At 37.4% G+C, this 19,155-nt stretch overlaps 2 protein-coding genes across 3 annotated transcripts; one reads left to right on the top strand and one right to left on the bottom strand.

The window, feature by feature from the left end:
• Positions 1-214: 214 nt before the first annotated feature.
• Positions 215-16,637, bottom strand: LOC140942398 (TOM1-like protein 2). 2 transcript variants are annotated; one of them, XM_073391370.1, is made up of 18 exons: positions 16,538-16,636; positions 16,275-16,359; positions 16,029-16,107; positions 14,432-14,530; positions 12,976-13,099; positions 12,344-12,402; positions 11,692-11,742; positions 11,115-11,315; positions 10,231-10,309; positions 9,399-9,610; positions 7,876-7,940; positions 6,831-6,919; positions 6,034-6,133; positions 5,261-5,342; positions 4,241-4,254; positions 3,111-3,159; positions 2,490-2,550; positions 215-1,563 (listed from the first exon to the last, which is right to left on the bottom strand). In XM_073391370.1, exons 1-18 carry the CDS (start codon positions 16,590-16,592, stop codon positions 1,430-1,432), a joined length of 1,638 nt encoding a protein of 545 aa, XP_073247471.1. In that variant the 5' UTR covers positions 16,593-16,636; the 3' UTR covers positions 215-1,429. The 2 variants fall into 2 exon arrangements, 1 of the variants encoding a protein (XP_073247471.1); XR_012166540.1 differs by lacking the exon at positions 4,241-4,254 and having other exon boundaries at positions 1,483-1,563; positions 16,538-16,637.
• A 31-nt stretch (positions 16,638-16,668) lies between these two features.
• Positions 16,669-19,155, top strand: LOC140942399 (transmembrane protein 11-B, mitochondrial-like). Its single transcript, XM_073391371.1, has 2 exons — positions 16,669-16,725; positions 17,957-19,155. The coding sequence occupies exons 1-2, from the start codon at positions 16,709-16,711 to the stop codon at positions 18,471-18,473; spliced, it is 534 nt and encodes a 177-aa protein (XP_073247472.1). The 5' UTR covers positions 16,669-16,708; the 3' UTR covers positions 18,474-19,155.

Raw genomic sequence — 19,155 nt, 5'->3', positions numbered from 1 at the left:
TGACAAAGTTAGTGGGTAGGAATAATTGCGAAAGAGACTGAAAGAACACAAATTCACTTTTTAAGCCACGTTCTCATTGCTGTCGCGTTGTTGAATCTTAAAGTCCCTAGTGCCAGCAAACAACTCTGCACGTGCGTCACACTATGTGGTATGGTTTTCAAAAGCTACGGTTCGAAATGGGACATTTTATTTAATAAAAGAGGGTGAACAGTAATGAATATCTTAATGCAGCTTTAATTCTTCCTAGATTTGTCCATCATTCTTTTCTACTGTTGCATGTTAGAGAGGCAACAGCAATTCATGCTTTCGTGTACACTATTAACATAATAGACCGGAACACTTAACACGCAAAACCAGAAACGGGAGTCTTGTTTTGCGCCTCCTTTACGCGGTTCTTCCAACGCTACCTATGCTTTCTTTTTGATAATGCATTTACAGTCAAGGTAATATTGAATTCTTAAATGTTAAATTGTACATCTGAGAAATTTTTCAGTGCAATTTAACTGCCTAAGGCGATTGCAGTTTACTTAAAATCTAAAACACGTAAAGCGTTTTACTAAAAACACTCTACTGATTCTGATTTGCCTGTGAGGGGAGATCGTTTTTCTCGGGAGTTGAACTTAAACAAGAAAGAGAGACTTGAATTGACAGGATAGGTTTTGGCCAATTACATCCGTTTGTTTCGTAAGATTGCGCTGGGAAAATAGAGAAATAATTAAATTACTTCCCCTCGACAAAATTCTGATCTAAATCCAAAATGTTGGGTATAACTCGGTGTAAGGAACTGTGAACTTTTCTTTGTTTTGCACCTTTTGTTTTTCTAGGTTCTATTGCGACGACTTCTTTGCGGATTTCTTGGTTTCACATCACCCGCGAGTACTCTGAGGATGTGTCGAAATTTTGTATCTATTGGAAAATTGTTCATCCCTCTACCGCCAAACCAAACATGCCGCATTATGAATGACGCTATAATCCAACAAAGGATACCGTTTCAAAGGAAAGCAGCAGATTTATACATGAACTGCTCATTCAGGACCCTACGTTTTTTTATTTTCCTAGATATTTAGAGCCAAATTTCCACGAAAGTAATTACGAATCACGGCGCATTGTAAGAAAAACGTTTAGGAGACATCAGTTACCAGGAATGAGCTGGTCGATCGATCGGTTTTTATCTACCAGAAGCAGAAAAAAACTCTCCTCTCCGTTGTAACTGTTCTCTCATAACGTCTCGTCCATAGGCAAAGTTTCAAGGAGCCAAACCGCAGTGTTTGTTCCTTCGAAGAACGATATGAAGGTGTGTTTCTCTTCAGTCAGTCAACTAAAATAATCAGTGCAAGTCAGACATCTTCAATTTCATTGCAGGGTCTGCTTGGTGAGGCGGCATACGACCGAGGGTATCTAAAATGTCACGATGTCTTTCACAAATGCATTACAATCCGAACATTTCATCATCGGCTGTGTCCATCTGCATCTGTCTTTGCCTGGGCCGGTTGGCGCCTGCTTTTACACTTCCTGTCCGCTGACCACCTGCTGCCGCTCGTTCAGCAAGAAACTTGTCGAACTCTGAAACGACAATTACAAAAGCAGTTTTCAGAAAACTCTAAACTAGAAAATACGTTGTCGCAAAAATCTGGAGAAGCTGTAGAGGGTCAGCAGTAAAAATAAAGGGAAACAAGGCAAAGGGAAAAACTATGATTAAAAAACAAAACCTAGAAAAAGCAAAATAAATTGTGTAACAAAGAAAAAGAATCGTATTTCAACGGGTCTCACACCACGGGAATCGAACCAGCATCGTGACCACCACCACCATTATCATCATCATCGTCTCAGCCCTCAACCACTTAGACCACGCTGCCACTTACTAAATAACTGGGTAAAATTATTATACTTAAAGCATTTTCTCTCTCAAACATGCTGTTTGAAGCTGGTGGAGCTGTATTTATCATGAATTTAACGATGCGTTTGAGGAACATTAGCTTAACCACGTATTTCAAAGCTATTTTGCATTATTTCGGTCTAAATTCACTCTAGGGTTCAACGGTCGATCGATGTACGGAGCTGAAACCAGTCTCTATCGGTCGCACCGATCGGCGGGGAGGAGACCGTTAGAACCAATTTATTGCGGTTTACCTCGGTGTAACATAAATTCAACTGTACAGGTTTCAGGGAAAAGCAAGGTTTTGACGGTAAAAAGCCGAACTGAAACGCACTTCCGACAAACAAACATATCAGGCGACCTACTGTATTAAGCCGTAAAATCGTCAGTAAAGTGAGAAGCACCAACCAGGCTCCTCCTCCTCCTAGAAGTATGCATGATTCTAGTACATCACTGATCTTAAGAATTCTTTGAAAGCAGACTATATTTGATTGATTGTTGTTGTTGCCGTTGCTGTCCCGGAAATTAGGCGTTAGTTAGGACCGCACCGACAACCTCAACAATATAGCTCCACCCTTCCCTGTTCACGACTTTACTTTGATGTTAAACAAACCTGAACTACTTAAGGTTTCTCCTTCGGTACTTTGTTGAGCTGCTGCAGCTTCTGCTTTGGCCTGTTAGAAAAAAGGAATTCCGTTGAGTTAACACTTACGTATGGCAATAAAATGAAATCCGAAAAAAAAAAAAAGAAGAAGAGAAAACACCAGTAAGACACTGCCTAGTACCGACAACGTGAGAGGAACGTTGAGAAGAAGATTTTGGGAGTTAATGACGTTGCGTCCGCTGAATATGGCGAGTTGATAGAATACATAAGGCAGTGATCATCATCATCATAACCAAGTTTTTTAATATTGAGTGAAATTAAGTTAATACATTTTACCCAATATTCAAGCATAAGGCTAACGATGTTACCAACATTGCACGCAATAGATGAAAGTGGATGTAATCCTTACAGTTAAATGAGATAACTAAACAGTCGAAAAATATTTAGTCAAAGAACCAGAAAAAATTAAGGGCGCCATGATAATTACAGGTTCCAAATATTTTCACCGCTTTAGTCATTCACTTAACTTCCAAGATCATATCTACTCATTTTAACTGTTCCATTCGAAATCAAAATAAATGATCTATTTCAGTTACATATTATAAGTTATTTCAACATCGCAATACTTACTACATCATGCTCTGTTACATTCAGCCAAGACTCGATATCATCTATGTGACTTTAAGAAACAAAAAAAGAAAGAAAGAAAGAAAGAAAGGCAACCACTTTAAGACTAATACGACAAGGATTTGATTGGCGACTAGCGCAACATTTTAACAGTTCACTTTGTCACCATTTGCGATAAGTATACACTCTGCGGACTCTGCAGACTCTGCAGTAGCTAGTTGTTTTATTTTACCTATATCTCGTGATATTGGCAAGGTAGAATGTTTACCGAAAAAAGGTAAACAGTGACGCCATCCAGCGCGCAAAGAAAGTCGTGTCCGATAGCCCGGGGCTAGTGGATTTGCTATCGGGCTAGTGAGTTTTGTTCTTCACTTGCCCGACGGGCAAGTGCTGTTTTGGGGAGAACTTTAAATTACAGAAGGATTGTTTAATTAATCCTGCTAATCAAAAAGGGTTTTGGGGTTAGTTGAAATGACTTGTGGGCTAGTACATGCTAGCTACAGCTTGCCCGAATGCACCCTACCATCAAGGAGGCTACAAGCAAAGGGCGAGATGTCTACCCTTCAGACGGGCAACCTCTTACATTCTGTATGTGCAGAATTGCATGAGAGCTCAATCTCTTGTCTTTCACACCACTACAACGTTTCTTGCAGTCAGTTGAAAGAATAATAAAGAATGAAGGAAATACTAACAAAAAGACACAAAAGGACAATATAATCCGACAAATTTATCAGTCATTCGGATTTAATGATACTAATGCTTCCACGAAATAAAAATAATAATATTTTCCCCCTAATTTAGCTGTGCGCACGGGCGTTTGTGGGTATATGGACGGTACGCTCCTGGTCTGTAGTTTACTTTGCGGTACGTTTGTGTTCTTTTGAGGCCGATTCACTTAAACCACTCGCCAGAGAGATTTAACAGTTATCTTACTGACTGTAAGTTACGAATACTCCGTTGTTGCGCGTTTAGCAAGAAAGCCGACATGAAAATACCGGGGTGCGTGGTTAGCAAGAGGAGCTTAGTGTAACAACTTAAAATTCTTTCCCTAAATTTTTTGTTATCCAGTTTGCTTATAAATTGTTTCTAACAACAGTATAATTTGGATGATAAGGTAACAGATTTTTTCTCACCTTGTTTCTTCTGCCTGTTAAGTTAAGGAAACAAAATAATCCAGCCATAAGTAAACTGTTACAAACTGAACGGCAATAACTGTTCAGTAACACGAATGTATGTAAGTTGGGCTGATACCTAGTTGATAACATATTGGGTTACGAGTAGGCCTTTCCAGATTCTGCTCCGAAAAAGCTAAAAAGTTGCTAAGAAATATGCCAAAAAGTTGCTCAAAAGTTGCTCAAAAATTTTCTTAAGTTGCTCGAATATTTTTAAGACAGCATGTCTAATTTTATTTGTTATGTATTTATTTTTTTGAATTTAAAATTTTCAATGATGTACTTAGTGAGCAGCACACTTACACTTCCAGTGAACATTTTCACTTGGAAGAAGGAGAAACTATGCTCGCCCGGGGAAACGAAATATTTTTTTTAAATAAAAAAAATAATAAATAATAATAATAAAATAGTTTTACTAGAAAGATGTTTAGAGTTTTAACCAAGAGAATTTTAACTTGTTTATTTAAAAAAATGGGGTTATTCAGCATTTTGGTTCAAAATAGCCCAAAAGTTACCAAAAAAGTGCTAGTTTTACCGACAAGTTGCTAGAAGTTGCTCTCTGACAAAAAAGTTGCTCAAAATCCTAAAAGTTGCTAAAAAGTTGCCGAGTAGAATCTGGAAAGGCCTAGTTACGAGTTTTAAAGGGTGGTTCTCGATTGTTTCCTTCCTTTGATCTTCGCCATCAAGTTTAACCCACTTTTTCTAAGAACTCGTTTTTTTCCACAGCTATTTCTTTTTCTTCATACCTTTTCTTTGAGCAACATTCAAGTAGCCGAGTAACGACAACTAAATTGCAAATATTTGCATACATATACGCTCAAATCCTACAGGCGTGTGTCATAAAAGGAACAATAACAATACACAAATTTTAAAAAGAAAATAAAACGATATAGAAAACAATTCCATATAATTTGCGTTGTAACATGAAACTAAGCTTTAATAATGTTGTACTCTTTGATCCAGAGAATTTATATTCCGTACCTTTGGTTCTGTCTTGTTAACAGCCATGGAGGTTGCAATTGAGCGATCAAATGGCTGAAGATTATCAGAGTATGTCGATCCGCTAAAAAAGTCAGAAAACAAGAGGACAAATAAAACACATGCAGTACGAAGGATCTTGAGAAGCTATCCCTTCTAAAACTCGCGCATTTGCACATAACACTAAGCGCTCAAATCCATATAATATATAATCCTCCAGGTGAATAAGGTCTCTTGACCGACTCTTTGACAATGGAAGATGCGTGACAGTCATCATCAGGCTTGTTTAAATAGCAAATTAGTCATTAACGAAACGATGTTACTGGCCACCAGTTTGTTAAGGTTTAAAGCGTGTTAACATTAGCTGAAATAGATTCTAAAAAGAACATGTAAGTGCAGAGCACTTCGACCTGCCTTTTGTCAAATTTTTAACGTATCAGGGTACTAACTGGTGTTGGCCATTTTTGTCACTTTTGTTCAGTTAGTCTTTTGAATGTTCTGCTGAGTGGCATGTTCCAGGCACTCCGATTGTAAGGACGACAGAAAGAGATCTGGGAAGGAAAACAGCGAGGGGGTGGGGTGGGGAATGAGAGCGAAGGAACCCCCCTCCCTTCCCCACCCTCACTTTCTCCTTATTTTTTCCCGCCGCACTCCACTATCTGAACGCCGGCAATAATTAGGTTGTGTGTAAAGTACCCTTAACTGCTGTCTTTTTTATGGATAATATCTGGTAACTTACATGCCCAGTGGTTTAATGCCGCATGTTTTTAACTCACCTTTGTCTGACCTCATCAAATGTGCTTTTTCTTGACTGAGCGAACATGTCAAATTCATCATCTTGATCAGCTGCTCTTTGATCAGGGGTGGCGGCAACATCTAAAAATAATATAAAACATCTTTTCAAAAAAACCTACATCACGGAATCAAAACACCTCAGACTTTTAACTTTTTCAAAAGAATGACAAGTAGTGGACTTCTCCCAGTCCATCCAGTTCTTATGCAAAACAAAAACCCTCTTTCCTTGCGGATCGGATTTATGCGTTACGCGTGCTACATGTACCCCAGTAACTTTGAAAAAATAAAAAATAAATGCAAGAGACTGCTGACAGTCTAGGCAAGTCGCCAAGTAAGGCAGGGGTACAGTTATGTATATGAGTTTCAGTAAGCGGTAAAGGACTGATGAACATACAGCTGTAACAGAGGCTCAAGTGACAAGAGTCTAATAAGAAGTCTTACTATTCATTCATAAGTTGGATGCAACAATGAACACACAAGTTTCACTGCAGATGGCAAACGTGAATATGTACCACGTGACCAAGTTTCCCCCCTTGTCATTTACTGTCTATTACTTCTACTTAATAGTAAGTAGTTTCACGCCAGTTTTATAAATAAGAATTGTTCTGGACAGTTTTTACCTGCTAATTTTCTATTCTGAGAAATTCTTAACTTGAATCTGACGTTTGCTGTTTGCCGTAAACGTGACTCTTAATCTCTCTAATAAGCTTTCTTGTGTTCAATTCTTGATGAAAACACCAAGTGTGATGATGTGAAGCACCCAAAGTTAATAACTTACTCAAAGCTTGCATCTTGGATGTCACAGTATCGACTGAGGGGGCCTGGGAAGGAGCCACTGCTTCATCGTCAAAACTGATCAGAGATTCTCTAAGCAATTGAAACAAAATTTAATGCATTAAAATGATGAAAAGTAACGGTGGTTTAATTGTCAATGTGTGTATTGCAAGTGTAATCGTGACTGTTTACTAAGGTTAACTAAAAACTGATTTACTATTTAAATCTGTAGAATGGTGTACGACGCTAAATTAAACCATTTGCCCCCATAACCGCCCATGCAGATCTTATCCCTTCAACCGCCTGTGATGCCATCAGTTTTAATGGTCAAGGGCAGCTTTTTCTGCTAACTTATGTAGGGTGAAGAGATCTTTGAAACCATACCAGAATGAACACGATTCAGTCAAGGAGGCCGGAGGAAAAGGCAAAAATATATGTAACGCTGGCTCTCAAACAATTCCCATGAAAATCTTGTTCCACTACCCACCTACCTTTCATCTAATCCTAAGATCCTAAAAGCTTTCCTAAAAACGTTTCCCAGCAAAAGCAAAAAAATGAGGCAAGAAAAGCCAAAGAAGATGAGAGGAGAGAGAGCGAAATTTTGCTTTCTGTGCATGTCCAAAGTTCGCAAGCTAATATTTTGCATCCGGATCAGAAGGCCGTGAAGTAAACGGTTTTGTGGTAAGTTCTAGCTCTTTCTCGCCAGACAGTGAAGAGAAAATTGCTCAACTATCCTCAAACATATTTTTCAGTAAAATTTCCAGGAGATGAATAGGTTCAGCAAAGTACCAAGTTTTCCGAGAAAATCCACTTTTGAGCATGGAACAACCAGATCTGGCCATTAAATGCCAAATTGGGTTAAAAACTCAGCAAAAGACAATTTTTTGTTTTTTTGATTATCCCATTTGCTCCTGAACCAGCCGTAATCACCTGTACAGATCCTACCCTCTGTGAGGTCATCAGTTGTAAAGGTCAAGGACAACTTTGTCAGCTAACTAAAAAACATGCCATCTTACTACTGTAAGAGTTAAAAATGGTCTCAACTTTACCCATTTGCTGTTGCTGGGGCTACTGGAGCAGGTGCTGGTTGAACTGCAGGGGCAGCAACTGGCATCTAAATCAACACATACTCAAGTTAAAATTGCACAAAATAAACATTTCAGGGTAGAGTGAAGTAATCAGCAGAAGAGATCAACTTTATTATCCTGTAAGTTCCTATAAATGGTAAAAGTGGGGTTGGAAGGGTTGGTGGGCTAACTGTTGAAGTGGGTACAGGTATCAGAGCAAACTAAAGCAGGGGGTGTTTGATGGCCATTTTGGTAAGCATTTTATTGATATTCAAGGAAAAATAAAGGGACATTTCCTGCCAGAACTTTTGCCAGGTACCATTTGGTATTTTAGGTTATTTTGTCTTTTCCTTGAATTGAAATGTCATGAATTACTGTGATTTAGGAAAAATAGTTTTAACTCAATTTGATTGCATAAGCAAAAATTACCCTGAAAATAGTGAACTAAACTGTTCCACTGCATAAAGAATTTGAAATCCCAACTTTACAAGGCATATTTTTCAAGATATTGAAATTTGCGTTCCACTGCATAAAGAATTTGACATCCCAACTTTACAAGGCATATTTTTCAAGATATTGAAATTTGCGTTTTTTCCAAAGTTGCAAACAGGTCACTTTGCATAAAATTCAGTTGTCTTATAAGTGAACTAAGAATCCTCGAAAAATCATAGGACTGCAAATTTTCAACGCTATTATATTTCATCTCTTTTTAAAGCTTAGGAAGTCTACTTTTCAGGGGAAAAAAGATTTATGGTGTGCCAATGAAGCCTGCCGAATTATTTTGCTTCAAAGACACAATAAATTTTGTGGCGTTATTATCCCAGCAGTAGAAACAGGCGGTGTATTTGGGTAAAAGATTTTGAACTCAATTTGATTGCATGACCAAAAATTACCTTGAAAATGGTGAACTAAACTGTTCTATTGCATAAAGAATTTGAAATGCTGATTTTACATAACATATTTTTCTTATATTCTCTGTTTTACATTATGTCATAAACGTTACCTTACACTGCCTTACGTTACATCACTTGAGATGCATTCTGCCTTAGAACTTTTACCCATGGCTTTATTATACTGCCACCTCACAGCCTCACGTCTTCGCAAGGCTGCTCATTGGCAACGACAATTCCTTTATTTGCCCTCGGCAGTATTTATAGCAGTTATGCTAGTGGGGCCAAGATAATGACTGAAACAAATAATTCAAATCAAACATAACAGGGGGTAAGAATCCCAACTGGCCAAAGGCAAACCAGCTAGCTATTTACAAGTGTGGTCAAGGATTTGAACTTGGGACTACCGTGAACAAATCCAGCTAGCGGTCAGTGCAGGACTTGAACTCAGGGCCTCCAAATTGCAAGTCCAGCGCTCTAACCGCTCAGCCACATTACTTGCCTGTGTATAGACGCCCCCCTCCCCTCCGAAAAAATCGGGGGGGGGGGGAGGGGGCATCTGTACACAGGCTACCACGTTGCCTCCTATAGTAATACAGTTATACATTAACAAACCCTGGTTGAATTTTCTGGCCAGGCTGTTGTAATTCGTCCAGTGTCTGCTGGTAATGGTTCCACAGCAGCAGGGCGTGGTGGCTGCACAGGTGCAGGTGTGGGTGCCGGTGCAGGTGGTTCAGCTGATTGGGTTGTGTTCTGTCTGAATCTTTCATATCGGTCGTATCGAATAAACACGTTATTAAGATCATCATTTACACTTAAAAGCAAACCTAAGGCGATCAAAGAAAGAACACGTTAGACTTAAAATAGACCTACTTAGGAAGATGATCCTCCTTTTTATAATGAGATTTACCATGGTTTTATTGTGATAGCTTGGTTTTATAATATTTATTTGTCTCAACATCAATGTTCATTTCAACATCGATCGCAATGTACAGTGTATTGACTGCCTACTGATGATATTGAAGTTTCTTCATAAAGTAGATTCTCTTGCTCTATGCCAGACAACATGCTGCAGCAGGAACATATGCATACATGCTACTTTCTGATTGAATTCTTTCTCTTAAACATGACTCTATGGTGTGGCAAGTGAAAATTAAGTTTATTAACCTCCAACAGCAATATTAAATTGGCCTTAGGATATTGAAAGTGAATCATCCTAATCTAACATCACTGTCATCTAACTTTCAGTTTTTGATGTTTCCGAAAATGTTTCTCAATTTTTCGTCTTCTAAAAAATTTAATTAACCAGCTCTTCCTAGAGCTTTAGCCTTTAGATGGCTTTGGGTTCAGAAAAGTTGCAATGATATTTTAACATGATTTCGAATTTTAACCATTTCGTCTAAAAGACATAAATTAACAATATTAAGAATGCATGATCAATACTAACCTATTACTTCCTCATTGGCTACTCTTTGAATTAACTCTAAAACTCGCTGCTGCATGGCTCTACATGTTCTGTTTAATTCCTAGAGAAAGAAATGTAATTGTAAGGAAGCACATTCTTCAGCAAATTAACCACTTGTTTATACGTAGATAGACCTCTAACCTCTACTATCTGTTAGCTAAAATCTTTTCTCAGGCAAATTTGGCCAAGACACAGTTGTGTACCTGGGGGGTAAGGGATAGGTCATGCAACAATGTAGTAATAAAATAAAAAACTAATTTTGATTACTGGGGGGAGTGGGGGGAGGGGGGCGTAGTGATTTTGAAAAAAATAGTTATGGTGAGTCCTGGGACTCATCTTGTGAAAATCATGAGTCCCACTCCAAAGCCAATGAGTCCCAGTTAAAAAAAAGACAAGTCCAAAATTGAAAATGCTTAGGCCTTTATGTAACCTGACAGTCTGTAGACAGACTCCAAAACTCTGTATTACCGTTCACCGAAATTAAAATATAGTCCTTATATTTTAAAGCACAACAAAGGCTCAACAAAATATGCATCATTCAACAACAGTCATAATAACTGCCACAGAAATTACACAAATGGGTTCAGATCAATCGATCGATCTTTGCGTCCTACAGGTCGGATGCCATGAATTATTTTGTGTCTTTGGGGATTTTTATGCATCAGGGAAGCAGGATGCAGAGGGAATAAAATCACTGGGGTGGTGGGGATATATGTCATGCAACAATGTACTAATAACATAAAAACGGGTTGCCCGCCTGATATATTGGGGGCATTAAAATAATTATTCATTTATTATACAACAGCAATGCTTGACAATCAACTGAGTTGACTGAGGAACACAAGGTACATGTACGTTAATTTCACCTGTAGTAACTGCAAATCTCCTGGTTCCTCTTGCCCAGGTGTCATTTCTGTTAACATTTCAGACATGACGCTGATATTGCCATGCACAATGTCAAGTTCTGAACGTATCTTTCCAAGCTGCTCAGGAGTGGGTACCACAGGACCACCAGGAGCTTGCACTGCATGACCAGGTTGGGTTGCTTGTGGAGGAACAACTGTGGGCTGTAAAGGAACAACTCGACTGTCAGTAAATGTAGTGCTAAATGCCTTCGGTTAGTGCGCTGCAGTGGCAGATCAGGGCAGGAGGAGGGTCTAGAAACTCCTTACCCCTGAACACATCCATCACACCATAGGTCATCCCTACTATGAAACTGAAATTAATATCAGTGAAGAGTTGCATTCAGTATTCTTCTGGAAGCCTAAAAATCATTTTCTTGCAATCTACCTTTCAAACATGGAATTGCAAAAGGAATTACACATATCTTATTTGATTTCATTGAAGGCTTCTCAAATTAATAAAGTTCTGAATTATTCATATTCTAGTTTTGACTGCTCTTTTCTATGCAAGTGAGAACAAAACATACATCAATAATATTACCTGGGTGGGTGGGGGTCTTGATGGTCTTGTAGGAGGTCGCTCTGGCTGCGTCTATTATGGAACACAACAGCTGTGAGCTGGCTGAATTTAATCAGCCATACTGATTTGTTGCTCACTGGGTAATAACTATGGCAAAATATAATTGCTTGGAAAAATAATGGATCAGAATTACTATTTAGCCCAATATTAGCTATAATTACCTAGTTTTGGTTCAAAGCTTTCCTTTCCAAGACCAAGTTATGGTGGTAAGATTAATTTGTCAATCTATTTTTTAAATAGATGAATGAAATCCTGTGCGGTGTTACCATTTAAATGAAACCTCTTTGGCCTTGGTGCTATTTATTTCTGAGGATTTTACAAAAAGAAATTTAAACTTCTTGTGAATTTTTCACACTGCCCACTGTTACCAGAGCTGTCATTAAGGGCCATAACCCATAACACCTGTTTTCACTGAGCAAACTTGATGTTAAGGGTGATCAAAGTGGAAAGCTGAAGAGGGCACTATGAATTTGTGTGAGATGTTATGGGTGCATCTTCAGTTGCTAAGGCTGCTTAAGAACTTAATAACAGCCCTGATTACAGCTGTAGGAGTAGAAAAGTCAAGAAAAAATTTTTTGTTTCAGTCTGGTATTAAAAGATGATATCATCTTACCCTCTCTGGTGTGTAGATTGGTGATAATGTATCTAAGTTCTTAGCAGGAAATTCTAGACCTATATGTAATAGATGAAGAAGATATTTTACTATCATTCGAATGATAAGGAAATGCAGAGGTGGTTAACAACACTTCTTATCTATTCTTAAGGGTTGAAATCTGCTGGAGGTATTGTTTAAAACCTTTCAAATAAACTTACTGAAAAGGGCAATGTTTAATATTCCCATGTAAAATGCTAGCAACAATCACTTTTATTAAATAATCATAATATTTAACAATCATAATAACACAGTACATGCATTAAAAAAAAAGTATCAAACATGATAAAGAGGTAGAGTCCAAGGATAGAATATAAAGTTAACCTCACTCATGACCATAAATGTGTGTAATATTTCTAGCCCAGTTTTAGCTTAAAAATACATGTACAAATGCTGTATAACAGCCTCCAACAAATATAATATAGAATGCAGTATGATACAGGCTTTTGTTGCTTCAAATTTCAGGTCACTAGCGAGAAACATCAAAGTCACTGACCACTGTGGGACTTCTCTAAACTTCAGTTGTGATTTTTAACCCCTCACACATTCTTAAACCCTCCACACCCATGCTTAAGATATCCCCTTCCTCCAACCTTGTGCTCTGAGAGTCTCATATGTTTCCATTACGTATGACAGATCAGGAGAAGAACGGAATGCATCAGCCCAGTCTTGAATCAGAGAAAGAATTTTGTCCTGCACAACTTGAGGAGGATTATTCTGAAAGATGGAAAATATAAAAGTACTATTTGTCTTATTATGTTTAACAGTCTTATAATGTAGCTTAAAGTCACCAGATACCTTAAGTCTGGCAAAATTGTTTACAAAAGACAAGCAAGATTAGTTTTATTTCTACTAGAAGTACAGTGTACTGTATGTACTACACAGTTCACCTACCAACTTATTCTGAATGCAATGGCTCAAAAGGGACACTGGTACTCCCTATAATAGCTTATGTGGAGAGGATCTGCCCAAGGGGGGTACCTTTTTCAGGCTTAAGGTATATGAAAGGGTAGCAAAATCTGTCATTTTGGTCTGAAAGGCCTAAAAGTGCTAAAAGATGCATTCTGTGGTTATGAAAAGGTCGAGAAAACGTTCTGGTTTTGTGATTTATTCAAATTATAAAGGCAGTGCATTTTCAGCAGTTAAAAGGGATGTAAACTTCTACACTAGGTTGTCAATAGACGGTATAAGAAAGGGGTACACCTTTTCTTTCAAAACATGGTGTATAAAAGAGTAAGGGGTTGGACCTCCAGGCAAAGCCTCCCCATGTAAATCTTTGTTTAGTAACCCCCTGGGGAGATACCATAAATAATATTAACCTTCAACCAATGAGAAAACCAAGCAGTTGCCTCTGTAACAGACAAGAGCTCTAGGATTCAATGAAGTCTTCTTACTAGTAAGGGCAGCGAGATCAATCAAAGGTCAAAATGTTCTTGCTCCAATGCTGCGCTTTGTGTAAGTTTTATGTGACAGAAAGTCAAAATGCGAGTGATCGGTTATGAGTGATGGAAGGTCCAAATGTGTGTGATCAGATTGTACTTTTTGCATTCCATTCATTCTTAGTACAATTCCAAACAAATGCTGGCTACACATGCACAGGAGATAAGGATTGCTGACTTCTATTGTTTCCCGCAACAATCAATAACATTAATTTACACCATGTCTTTTCTTCTCATGGCTCGACTGGCAAACTCTTAGGTTGCCAATAATATTATTCGAAAACTTCTCAATTCATGATGAATAATATTAATAATATTATGCAATTGAGAAAACTTGGCATAGTCTAGGAATCAATATTACCAGTACTTCTTATAAGCACATCAATCAACAATATCATCAATTTTCATTGTTAAAGAAGTCTGTATTTCTCCAAGTTTTATTCTTTCATATCCATGTGTACAGGTAAAACGTTCGGTGTCACTAGTTGCAAACTTAACAGAATAAAATATTCCAGCTGGATAGACTTAAAATCACAGCAAGAACACAAAACTCAACTGATATTGTAAGCAATGAAAAGCTGTGTAGAGAACCATTAGAATGAATTCCTACCTTTGGACTCAATATTTTAACAATTTCATCAAGAAATTCCTTCTTAGCAAGAAGGACATGGAATCTGTGTCCACAATTTTTAACACAAGTCTCCAGCACCTACAAAAAATAACAAAGTACATGCTAAGTTTCTTTCATTTTAAAAAAACTGTACATAATATATGATACAAATAAAGGTTATTCAGGTAGATACAGGCCGAGTAGAAACGTCTACATTCAAAAATATATTCAAAGGACCCTCTCAAGGACCTTATTTTAGGAGAGGATTATTATAAGATGGAATACAGTACTAAAGTGTGACGTCCTAAAAATGAAATTTCTGAAATCATGGGATTTGTCAGGATATTCTGAAATAACAATGTCCAAGAGGCCTACTTGCCAAAAATGAGCATTTTGGGGCAAATTGTCTCTGAGATCATAGCCCAGTTATGCTTAGAAAACTCCATACAAACCCTTCTAAATTTTTTCGGGTCAACCCCCCCCCCCCCCCCCCAAAAAAAAAAAAAAAAATTTTAGAAACTTAATTTTTATGATGTCATCACTTTAGTACTCTATAGGCCTTTTGCAATAGTTGATCACATGATCAACTTTCTATATTAAACACAAAAACAATATTCAATATGGAAAAATGATTTTAGGAGAAATGGAAAGAGGATATAAAAATTAGCCAACCTGTAAATTTGTAGCCATGTATCTCAAAAAGCCATGGCAATGGAAGTCTAAATTTAGAATGATTTTCTTCTATGAGGAAAACAACATTTGCTACCCAGTCACAGTTGAGTGGCTTTTGCATATAAAACCTTTGTAAACTTTGAAATTTTAAAACTGTCATGTAATCTTTCTCTGATGCATTACAGGGCTCCAAGTCTATTACAAACAGAAGACAATTTGAGTTCTGTAATGCACTAGGAATATTTCCCTTCAATCATAATCACTTTTATACAAATTTACTGATGACTCATTCACATTTCACTTTCATAGAGCTGAAAGTAATACGTACTGTACCACAGAGTGATAAAAGGGAAGGAAACCGTGTTGCTGCGCATTGGAGGGAAGTGCAACAAAAACTTAGGTTTAATCAACTAAGTCGACAAAAAAATTAGTAGAATTGTCCACCTTACTCCAGTTCACAGTGTGACAAGCTAACAGGCTGCTGGTCAAATTAATTTATCAACTTAATTTGTTGATAAAAGCAATTTTTAGCACATTACGAGGGCATTCTACATACACTGTAAGTTATGAAAGATATTTGGCATGGATCTTTAAAGTAATTTAACTTCTTTTAGATCATGGCCTTTGTGGTTTATCATGTAACTGAATTCACCCAGTCCTTTCAATTTCCTAGCTTGATCGTAATAAGCTTAAATCAAAACATCTGTTAATTTGTTCAAGGTCTTGATCTAGAATAAATAACTTCCCATCAGCAACAAAAAATATTAATAAATAATGAAAGCAGGCTTTTAAAAAATACAAAAAACAACACATATATATAAGACACCTTCCCTAATTCGGAAAAAATACATGTGGATGAGAAGTGAAATAGAGCGTTATAAGCGCTTGATGTAATGTCTAAAACTTTATGAAAGGAGTCACGTACCGTCAAAGTCAAGAGAACGCTTTTATAATTCTTATTTCCGGAGAGTCTCTTCTTGATAGCTTTGGCCGCATCTTTGGGCCTGCATATAATAACATACCAACATTTAAAAGTACTTATACCACATTTTGATAATCACGGTTATGGAAATTGAAGTTCTGGAACGCAGATCGAATCATATATATGAACGGCACATAAGCTTAGTTACAAAGCTGAAACTTGGTTCAACAAGTACAAAATAAAACTCACCCTTCGTCGGTTTCGTTTATAATGTCGCAAATTTCAATGTTGGCGGCCCAGTCTTCCGATGGCAAATTCCCATCAGTAGCTTTCTCTAAAAAAATGACAGATCGATCACGGGAATTATCAAAATGACCTTGCAAAGAACTATTTCAACATGCCATGAGTGCGAGCCTAGGTTAAGAAGTCGTAAACAGCAAATTAAAACTTTACAAATAGATAGAGACACGGTTAAGAAGAGGTTAAAAAAGCAAATTATTATCAGAAAATACCTATTCTTTGCCCAACTGGTGAGGAGAAAGGGTTTGCTCCAAAAAGGGAAGCCATCTTGGAATAGCTTTCAAGAATGACGTCATCCTCCGTTTATAGCAAGCCTCGATTTGGATAACTTTTCCCAGTCTTTTCCCATCCAAATTTGGCGCGTTGTCCCAGTGGTACTCAAAATGGCGGACGAAATGAGGTAATATTTGGTCTTTGTTTTCTCTGGTCTGTATTTTCCTGGTAACGCTAGTATTGTGGATTTCTTTAGAATAGCTTGCCCTTTATAAGATGAATTTCATTTCCTTCCTTTACCGTTAGTGTTAGTTAAACCTGCCACGTGTACTGTTGTTTCAACAGTACCGTCTCATCTAACAAGATGCCATAAACTTTAGCTTAAATGAAGTTAATTTTTATATCCCGCACCCATAAAGTGAATTTGAAAGGGACGCGTACTGCTGAATGATGTATTTTGATCAACGTCAATTGCTATGCACTGCCAAATTATTCATGTATCTTAACAAAGTCTGAAATCTCACTCGTGTTCGATTAACGTCTGCTCCGAGGATTTGTACATGTACTTTGAACTGCCCCTGGCAATTAGTAGTATTGTACTGCTATTCTACAGAATTTTGTTCGAAAATGGGAATTCAGAGCTGCAAATAACTTCTCGTCCTTAACTGTTATTCTGTCTAAAAATGGTGACATTGTTGTTTGTGATAGAATTTTATTTTTGCTCAGTATTCAGTAAGATTTCCTTACAGCCTCATGCATATGCTATGGATGCAGCAATCTCACACAAATAGTTTTACATATTTTGAATATGGTTGAAAGATGATAAATGTACAGGGCTGATCGGATATCTTACCAACCTTTCTTGTTGTGTTATGTTTAGTTTGAATTATCATTGTATATGACAACACAGACAGTAGAATCCTTATATCTATCCAACACTTGGTTTCTTAACACTCTTTTAAAATATGTTTACTACAGAACAAAGTCATCTACACAAGCAGGGTGTTTAATATCTGTTGGTGAATCAACAGATAAATACTAAAAAACACTAAGGGTTTTTGCTTGACATGATAAAACATCAACCCAACTGTTCAGATCGTGTAACGTGGAAAAACATGTGTTCATTCATTATTATGCAGTATCTCCTAGCTGTCAATCACAAGCTTTTCCAAAAACTAGAAGTAGAGGCACCATTAACTATAATAGGAAGCAATTGACCAGTTACTGGCATGGTCAATTTCAGCATGTTTCTTTACATTAAATCATTGTGTAAATTTTCTATGTTTCACAACTTATTATTCTCTTTGTTTGGAAGCATATTTTAGTCCAGTTAGTTTCAAATTAGTATAATAAAATAAGCAACATTTTTTTTTTGTGAATGATGTGGAAAGTTAATTCAAAATGGCTTTTTTTCATAGTGAGGACTACTCAGAGGGTGAATGTGTTATCATCCATGAAATTTATGATTCTGAGGATGCACATGAACAGTTTGAAGCAGATTTGGAACGAGCATTGGAAAATCAATGCAAGATGATTGCCATTGAGCCAACGGCAATCGGAGAAGAGACAGCTAGGTGGATCCAAGTAGGAAATTGTTTACACAAGACCGCTGTTATTGCTGGACTTGGTTGTTTTGTTAGCCCATGGGTTTTGCCCAAAGCTCTTAAAGAACCCATGAGCTTGGTCTGTGGTGGAATTAGCTTCTTCTGTGCTGCTTTGTATGGAGTCTCATGGCAGTTTGATCCATGCTGCAAATATCAAGTTGAACATGACACTAAGAAGTTGGCAAAATTGCCACTTGGAAGCCTCACATCCTCATCGCCAATTGTTCTTGTCAGAAAAGATGATAAATATCGCAAAAGACTTCAGAACTTGGTAGCTGGCTCAGCTTTCATTTACTGCAGCTGGAAGGTTTATGTGTGGTATTTTGGTTGATGTGGCCTATTTCTCGTGTTCCTGTGTGCGAATCAAACATTGGAAACCTTGGATAAACACATAACAAACAGTGTTGCTAAGGTCAGGACATGTTACAGGAGCCAATCAGGCCATCACTATGGTTGAATGTGGGGATTTATTGAACCAAGATTATTTTATAAGGCAGTGTATCTCGAATTCAATAAGTTATTTAACATCTGTGTCATCCTTCAACAAGATAGAAACATTACATTTTTTGCTCACCTTTTCACTTCCAATCTAAGCCTTGATCTCTTTTGCCTAGTCGAAATAGTTTACAGCTGTGGCAAAGATAACCAGAGAAGCATGCAGCAGAGGACTAAACATGTGTGGATTTTATTTAATTTTATTATGCCCAAGTGTCAAGTAGGCAATTACTGGTCTGCACTTACACATAAAAGATCTGTTGTGGCTACTTACTGGTACATATGAAAGAAGACTGTACAATCCTAGCGCAAGGAGCATCTTAGAATCACCTTATTTAATATGTAAAAAGCCAGTTTCCAAGCCAAAGTTTAGAACCACAGTCAAACCATTTTTACTTCAATCTAATAGTGGCTGAAGTAGAAATTCACAAAAATTTCCAATTTTCTCCGTGTGAAAAGCCCAAGAAATGTAACTAAACTTTACTTTGCAAAAGTTTTTCCGAAAAAGTTTTGAGTGG

Source organism: Porites lutea, chromosome 6 (assembly GCF_958299795.1).
Source record: "Porites lutea chromosome 6, jaPorLute2.1, whole genome shotgun sequence".
In the NCBI taxonomy this organism is placed as follows: Eukaryota; Metazoa; Cnidaria; class Anthozoa; order Scleractinia; family Poritidae; genus Porites; species Porites lutea.
This window is presented reverse-complemented; position numbering and strand designations above follow the sequence as displayed.